Source organism: Muntiacus reevesi, chromosome 8 (assembly GCF_963930625.1).
Source record: "Muntiacus reevesi chromosome 8, mMunRee1.1, whole genome shotgun sequence".
Lineage (NCBI taxonomy): Eukaryota > Metazoa > Chordata > Mammalia > Artiodactyla > Cervidae > Muntiacus > Muntiacus reevesi.
Window position 1 is genome coordinate 75,917,145 of NC_089256.1, and position 8,970 is coordinate 75,926,114.

At 44.3% G+C, this 8,970-nt stretch overlaps 1 protein-coding gene across 1 annotated transcript in view; it reads right to left on the minus strand.

Annotated features, from left to right (window-relative positions):
* Window positions 1-8,470, minus strand: part of LOC136172965 (EGF-like and EMI domain-containing protein 1) — a 559,648-nt gene extending 551,178 nt beyond the window's left edge. Inside the window, exon 1 of the mRNA XM_065942121.1 lies at window positions 8,369-8,470. Coding sequence (XP_065798193.1) covers window positions 8,369-8,457 — 89 coding nt within the window. The 5' untranslated portion in view covers window positions 8,458-8,470. The remainder of the gene's footprint in view (window positions 1-8,368) is intronic.
* Between the last annotated feature and the right edge of the window lie 500 nt (window positions 8,471-8,970).

The window sequence follows — 8,970 nt, forward strand, 5'->3', positions numbered from 1 at the left end:
GACTGCAGCCCGCCAGGCTCCTCCATCGATGGGATTCTCCAGGCAAGAACACTGGAGTGGGTTGCCATGCCCTCCTCCAGGGGATCTTCCCAACCCCAGGATTGAACCCGGGTCTCTTACATCTACTGCATTGGCAGGCAAGTTCTTTACCACCAGTGCCGCCTGGGAAGCCCTCCTCTCATATACTAAAGTACCCCAGGTTTCCTTCTTCAGTAATCTTTTCTTCTCACTTTTATACATACTTCTCTCCTGACACTTCAATACCCCCATATAGATCTAGCCCAGACCAATCTCCTGGCCTCAGATACTCCTATGGTGTTTCCCCAGAAGGTCCCCATCTGAGAGCCCAGAGATGCATTAAGAGCCAACAGGGTCCCAGCGGAGCTCCCCTCTTCTCCCCTTCCCTGTGTTTCTGATTTTCTCTATTACCCAGCTGTCACCTTCTCTCTCTCTCTCTCACTCCCTTTCCACCACATATGCACCAACTCCTTTGGAATCTACCCTTCCTTTCATCACCACTACTTCCATTGTTTATAAGACTCACTCCACTTCTCCTCCCACTACTGAAGGACTCTCCTCCTTGGGCTCCCCACCTCTGGCCTCTTCCCTCTGCAGCCCATTCTTCATTCAATAAACACAAATCTGACTAGGTTCCTCCTCCGCTTTCAGTCACTCTCTTCTGGGTTCCTCACGGGTGTCGTGAAGTTCAAAGCTCTCACCTCCAGATTGTAAGACCCACACTGGGTCAGTACCTCTTAACTGCCCTAAACTCCTCTTCTACTGTGGCTCCTTTCATATTCTCCCCTCCAGACATACCATTAAGAAAATGATTTATGGTTTTTCCTAAATGAGAAAAGACCTCCTTCTTCTTGCACATGCACTTCTCATCAACTAGAACCCCACCTCCACTTTTATCATTCATCTAACCTTTACTCAGTGAATTAGCTTAAGAAAAATACACTCTTGAAAACCCACAACTAAAGCCCTGGATTCTTTCTTCCCTCCAGCTAGGTTATATGTTCCATCTCTGACAACTTTTTTTTTTGATAGGTTCTGATCTATTCATTGATCTCCCTCCAGGTCTATGAGCTGCTCAATGACAGAGAATCAACTTATCCTCTTTGTATCCCCAAAGCCGAGCAAAACACTGGACAATGAATAAACATTTGTTAAATGGAAATAACAAGATATCAGCTACATATTAAGCAGCTGGGTTAGTGATTTTTTTCCATTTATTTTTATTAGTTGGAGGCTAATTACTTTACAATATTGTAGTGGTTTTTGTCATACATTGACATGAATCAGCCATGGCTTTACATATATTCCCCATCCCGATCCCCCCTCCCACCTCCCTCTCCACCCGATCCCTCTGGGTCTTCCCAGTGCACCAGGCCCGAGCACTTGTCTCATGCATCCAACCTGGGCTGGTGATCTGTTTCTGGGTTAGTGATTTAATTTCAGCTTCAGTGGAGAGAAGATAGATACTTGGGATTTGAACATAGCCCCTTGAGTCTGCTCATTAAACCTCTGTGTTCATCTAGTTCCAGAGTCTTCCCACCCATTGAAAAAGAAATGGAAACACAAGTGCTGGATTTAACAAGAGAACAAAACTAGATTTAAGCTTTAGCAAAGCCCATGCTGGTGAAATGGGGAAAGAAAATGTTAGAGGTGTTGAGACTCATTTCTACATACCTTGTGAAGAAGCTTTCAGGGCTTTTGTCCTGGAAGGATTTTTTTTTTTTTTTTTTTTTCTAGAAGGATTTTTGTATAGCAACAGCCTTGGAAGATTTAGAGGGTATGTCCTGCCAGGGCTGAGGGCAGAGTTGTTTCCTGAGCAGGATAAGAAAGATGGTATCTCCCTCTGAGGCCAAATGTTGAGCAAGGCTGCTAACATCCCCCTTACAACATGGGAGATTTTTATAAGGCCTGGGTTCCTCATCTGTGATATAAACCCACTGTGTACACAGTATCCATTTGGGCCACTCCTCGTTGCCTCAAGGAACTTGTGGGGGGTGACTGATGCAAACTTGAAGCTCGCATTACCTGCTATGGCCTGACTGATTAGTAAAGCCCTTTGTCTCTCATCCAGGAGTCTCATGTCTTCTGTCAGCATCTGTCTACTCTGGCAGACTAACTCGTTACCCTGCAGGCAGAGTAAAATCTGACACAAGAACGCCTCATCAGAGATCTTGATGAGGAGAAAAGAACTAAAGGAAACTTTTTAAATTGTCCTATAAAAGTTTAAGAAATTGAATAATACCAGAAAGATAAAATCTTGAATAGAGTGCAATAGTTAAAAAGCACAGATTCTACAGTCAAACAGTCCGGGTTCATAGCCTATCCTTCAAAATTGTTAGCTACATAAATTCTCCTGAGCTCCATAGCCTTATATGCAATTTCTCAGAAAACCATAACTTCTCTAGATCTCAATTGCCTCATTATAAAATGTGGATACTAATATTCTGATATGGTTTTTGTGAGGATGAAATGAGTTAAAATATGGAAAGTACTTATACTGTTCCCAGCATTTAATAAGTGCTATTTAAGAATAATATTCTGATGCTGGAACTTTACTCCATGGACAATCTTAGTTTTTACAAAAGGAAATGATGTTAATAGGTCTTTGTTTGATGAAATTGTATATATAATAAAAACAAACTTTGATGAAATTGAATATATAACAAAAATAAAGAGGATCCAGAGAATATGAAGAGCAAGACCAACCAAGAGACTACCATAACAATCTAGGAGTAAAAATAGCATGGCTGGGCTTGAGTGTTGGCAATGGGAAAGAGAACTAATTCAAGAGATTTCATTGCTCATGTTTCTAAAATTTGACACCTGAGAGAAATATAAATATTCATTTCTAGTTATCCAATCATCATATTCAAAGGTTTGTTCATGATCATCTTACCTAAAGCTCATAATGTAACTACAAGATAAACTAGGAGAAAAGTGACAGATCTGAGTTCAAATATGAAGGGAAAAAAGATGAGGCAAGTACTTTGGAGGGAGAAAACGTTAGGGACACAAGGATAACTAGAGATGATCTAAGGACATTTTGAGTCTTGACCCCACAGTGATAATAAATCTATTATTTGAAAGGCAACCCTGTAGCTCTGAAGAGAATGGGGCTAAATGTACAGATCTAGGTTTCACCAGAATAGAACACATGCTAGAAGCCAAGGAAAGAAATAGATAAAGCAGGGAAAATATATAGAGTGGAAAGGGGATTAAAGATAGAAGGGGAGAGAAAGTAGCAGCTAGTGCGGGAGAACTCCAGATGAAACTCAGTGTACAAAGGAAATGCACAAGTGAAGTGAAGTGGGAAACAGGAGTAGCCAGTAGAAAAATGGGAGGAGGGGGAGTTCTGGAAAGAAGGCAGCATCCTGGGAAGGAATTTTAGCAGAGGAGGCCAGATTTCAGTGGGTTAAATGATCAATGATAAAATCATTGATACGCATCAAAGAACTGTTCTTGAGAAATTAAAGGTGGAGGGAAGCAGCAAGGTCAAAACAGATCCACATTAGACACAAACATATCAGAAACACAGAACAGGGGGAGATGTAGGCAGGAAGACATGAACACATAGGGGAGGAGAAGCAAAAATAGCAGAAAGGAAAGAGTTGGCAATAAAAGAAAGGAAAGAGATGACTAATAAAGAACACTGCTCATGGCAGGATGTGGAACATGTAGGGAAGGAATTACCTTGAAAAAGCTGGAAAGTTATCCCTACAAGATACCCAAGAAAGAAGTAAAGAAACAGAAAAAATACTGAGGACAAGAAGTTGAGGATTCCCTGCTGAGGACAGAGAATCTGTCAAAACATTACATATTAAATAATGGAATGTCAATGTCATCAGCAAAGTATGGGTTGAAGTCGGCTCCTAAAATTACCTGGCAAAGGTGAGGTTCAGGTCCACTTGGGCGATAGGAGAAAAAGTAAGCTGCTGCTGAAAATAAGCAGGAGGGCCTGGGAGGATGGTAATTTGAAAGCCAAGGAAGCCTAGGAAGGAAAGGTCAAGGGGAGAGTGACCGTCACAGGTAACAGTGAACAGGAAGAAGGCTCTGGAGTTACAGTGGGTTCAAAGCCCATCCCACCACTTCTCAGCTATGAAACCACAGCAAGTTACTTAATCTCTCCCTCTGTCTCAGTGTCCTCATCTGAAAAATAGAGATGACAGTATTCCCAACTTCAGAGGATTATTCTTAAAACAATAAACACAAACTGCTAGAAATAATGTCTTGCCCATGGAGGGTGCACATAGTCTTCTCCACTTAATGTTATGCTCACTTAGTGTGACTGATCTCAACAAAAAAGAAAAGTATTTTTTAATTAATTTACACTGAGTAAATGACAGACCACAGGCTGTGCTTAAATTATTTGTGAATTTAAAAGTGGACCGTTCTGTTCATAGCCTCAGACATCTCTAATTGGCTCAATTTCAGGCTTTATCAGAAGTGGAAAAAAAAAAAAACAGAACTAGAGCAAATAATACAAATACCAACATGGTGTGTGTTTCACAAGACATCTCTGTCAATTCCCCTTCACAATTCTGGATTATTGTATCTTCTTCCCTTTTTCTACTTCTAAATGTATTGATTGTTCAAAAAGCTAAATCTCTGCCACGATGACCACAAGTTTCTATATCATCTACAGCAGGCTGAGGGGAAACAGTTCTACACATATGTGTTGGGGGTGGCATTTGGGTGGGTAAGCTGTATTGTTATCAGGCACATTTCGGATTGCTACATCAACCTGCAGTGGAGGCCTACATTAGGGAATGAATGTGAGCTGTCCTGATCCTCTGGAGGAGGAACTGGCTATCCACTCCAGTATTTCCACCTGGAAAACTCCATGGACAGAGGAACCTGGCAGGCTACAGTCCATGGGATCGCATGATGAAATAGTTTAGGAGACTACTGAGTCACTAAGTGGCCATATCTTTCTAAAATCCCCACTACGTGTGAGAGAATGCCCAGTAACTCAAATCCCTGGAGCTTCAGCTACTGGATCTGCCTATAAAGGCAGATCTGGCTTTATACACATTCTGCCTGAATGGTAATCTATCTGCAACACACCCATGTTCACTACTTCCGTCATGATGTATACAATAGTTATGCAAGTGTTTACAAGACAGTATTACAAAGGATAAATTTTAATAGAGTGTATTACAGCCAGTCATTTTCCTTTGATGTCTCAAAGATCTGGAGTAGAGTTTATTTCCGTCTATTTAATCCTTGAGAAAACATTTGCAGAGTACCATTAACATAAGTAAACGCTTCAATATCCCTTTATCAAAATGCCATCATCAGTTACAACTCTCCAATTCATAATGTACTTGCCAAGGCTAGCTTTCCCTATTCCACAATTCCCAGTTTAAGCCGAGCCCATTGTTTTAATACTTGAGTGTCTACAGCTGTAACAGAGCAGGAGAATTTCTTATGAAGAGTCTCGGTGAGGAAGAGAGAGATCAGATCTTCCTTGTGAGGAACAATCTTATCCACTGCAGGATAAAGCACACCAACCCACCTCCATACCAAGCCCAAACGCCAATGGAACCCTACAGCTTTTACAACAGTCAAAAAAGCCCCACAGGTTCCCACTAGGCAGAAAATACCAGCTGCATTCCCATTGAGAACCCCGGGCAGTGATTACAAAGAACTTAGAAACACAGGCTGGGCTTGGGTGTTCTAAAAGGGATCATATTTGTTAAGAACTCCAGCACTGGAATTCAAACTACCTGTATCCAAATCTCATGAATTCTTGGAGTGTGAATTTAACCTTATTATATCTCTTTCTTCATCATAAATGGAGACGATAACAGTGCCTTACTTGTAGGGCTATTTCCAGGATAAAATGAAATAATACACGTAGTTAGAAATTTGCCTGACATCTAAGAATTCAAAAAAGATTCAGTATTCATTACCTGTGATTTCCAAAGTCGAGTCACATAGTAGGTATACAGCCACTCTTTGTGGAATAATGATTTTATAAATCTGTCTACCCTTAGGAAACCAAAGGTTTCCTAAAAGTGATGACAAGGTCATCAGCAAGATCGATTATCATTAGAGTTGGAGGACCCATATGTCATCTTTTGTTTCATTGATAGAATTTCCTTTGAAAATGAGCTTACCCGTGGAAGAATATACCATAAATACAATTCATTACACTTAGGCTGACCATTATTTAGCTGCACAGTCATTTCTTCTTTTCAGTTGTCATTCCAGCTCCAAAATCTGCTCAAGGACAAGATCAGCTACACAAAACTTTTACCTGTGTTAATGACCTATAAGTGCCAGTCGGTAGGATGATGCCTTCTCATTAGTGGCCCTCATCTCATTAGAAGCCTGCTCTCACTGATAATGGACCTCAGAGGTCAATAAAAATCTCAGGAAGAATTCTCTTTAATTTAATAGATGGACAGGTGTGTGGAAGCCAAGTGCTTTCCGTGGCTGTATTCCACATGCCTACAACAATTGCAAAGGCATCTGCAGAAAACTAGCACTAAATCCCAACATGGTTCCTGCTGAAGAAACCATTAACTCTAATACCAGGGAGAACTAAATACAAATTTGATTGGATTTTTCCCATCCAGATTTCAGAAAGTACTAAGAGTCATCAGAGTGATCTCAATAACTCCCAGACAGAGCATCTCTATTAAACACCCAAGAATTTATATTGGTTTTAATATCTGATCTCATCTCACCTGATAAATGAATGAGCTGCAGTAGCAGTGTCCTTTAAAAAAAAATGCAATGTCATCCTTCCAGCCTTTTCAACAAAAGTACCAATACTGAAACATGAGGTAAAATATCTAAGCAATATAAAAAGTGATGTGGTATCTCTGTTTTTCAGTGCCTCCCAAAAGGGGTTATTCTGCCTCATGTGCACCAGTAGCTACCTAATAAGTCAGCCAGGGTCCACTTTAATAACAGCACTTGTAAAAGTAAGAGAACAGCTAGCCAGCCAGCTAGCTAAAAAATCAGTATCCAAAAAGTGGAGGCTTATGTATGGACAAGCTACCCAAAGTAAGATGTGTTTTCTGAAATAAACTGGAGAGGAAACGCCTATTCAAATAAACAAGACCCATCTTCTCAATGTAAGAGAAATCACCTACCCAGAAATTTCTTGCATTTCTGCCAAAATGTATTTACAAACTATGTAGACAAGGAGTTGTTCTGCGACGCCACTGCACACTGGTCATGTCTCAAGATTTATAGTTAGTGACATTCGCAGTAACCAGGTAGCAAATCGAATCTCACAGGAGAAGGATGAAATATGGAAATGTAAAGTGAATCCAAAAATAGTATCTTTCTGACAAGAAAAAGTCAAGACCCAGAAAGGGACAGACGGCCTTGTGTACTCATCATTTTCCCACAATAAAGCATTCACATTTCAGAAAATCAAAGATGAAGCAAAGAAGTAGCAAAGACATTAAAGGTGTATTCATAACCGCTTAAGAGTAGAAGGGAAAAGCAGAGTTAGATTTGGCTTCTCTCTCAGAGAGTTGATGATGATCCACCCCCCTGAGAAGACAGAATTCCGGGGCAAACTTCTCCAGCCAGTCTGGGCGATAGGGCAATTGGTTAAGATTCACACCTGCGCTGAGCTTCCGGCAACACTTGCCACAGCGACCAAGAATGAGCATCTCCTGCCTCCTTCACTGTTGTTCTGGAAATGAAACCATGCCCCACCCGCAGAGGATGCGTTATAATCACGTTCCCACGCTTTCGTTCTCTCCTAACCCCGCAAGCATCTAAGCTGGCCGCTCACTCAGCCCTTAACTCACTGGCCTCCCCAGCTCCTCACTTTGGCGAAAGTCATTCGCCATCAAAGGGTTCGCCTCTCATCAAACCTGTGGAATAATCCACTCCTTCGGACTCGGAGATACTTCTTAAAAAAAAAAAAAAAAGAAGACTAGCTATTACATAAACTCTGGTCTCTAGGAAGGACATGTCAAGTAACGCGCTGTTCAACAGGATTTCGTTCAAACCCCATTCAAAAAGTGGAAATTGTTATTAGCCAATTATTCTTCCAAAAAGGAAATTCACACACACACACACACACACACACACACACACACACCCCTAGGGAGAGATCCTGTCTGGCGCTGAGAAAGTAAGTCAGGTGGGAAGCGCCCGGGTCCGGGTCTCTGCCCCGAGGACGCGCAGGGGACAGCGTTCCCGCCGCGCTCGGCCTGGGACAGCTCTCGGACCTCGCCCGGTGCCGGCCCGCCACTCGCGCCCTGCACCCCTAACCGGAGGGAACTGCTCTAGCCACAGGGGCCGCAGCAGGTTAGGAGTGGGCGGAGGCGCGCGGGGCCGACTCTCCCCACACCTCCCGGAGCGCGCGGGCTACACTTACATGCCTGGCCGGAGCTGAAGGGCGCTGCCTGGCGGCCAGCCGGCGGCCACCCAAGCGCAGAAGCACCAGAGCCACAGTCGCCAGGTCATCTCCGCGGGGCGGAGCGGCTCCAGCCGCCACCCCGGCTGCGCGCCGCGCGCCACTCCGGCTCCGCAAGTCCGAGCCCCGTGCAGAAGTTGAGCTCGCGGGGCAGAAGTTGGTGTGCGGGGCTCGCGGGGCCGGCGAGATGCGTCTCCCTGCGGAGGGCGCGGCAGCAGCTCGGCCCCACTAGGCATCGCCGACGACGAGGAGCGCGCGGGCGGAACGCCTGGGTGGCGCTCGGGCCGCAGAGATGGGCGCCCTTGCTCGGACGGGAGCGACTGGAAACCTGCGAGCCCAGCGGCCCCGCAGCCCCCGCAGCCTCGGTGCCATGGAAACGCGCCCGCTGCTCTCGGGGCCCGGCCCCTCCGGAGCGCTTAAAGAGACAGTCCCGCTGCCACCTTGGCTAGACTGCTGCTGGGCGGCCCTGCGCCCCGCGCCCCGCGCCCTCCTCCTCCTCTCCACCCCGTGCCGCCCGGGGGAGGCGCGGAGCGCGGCAGGACGCTGGGGGCGCAGTTAAAACG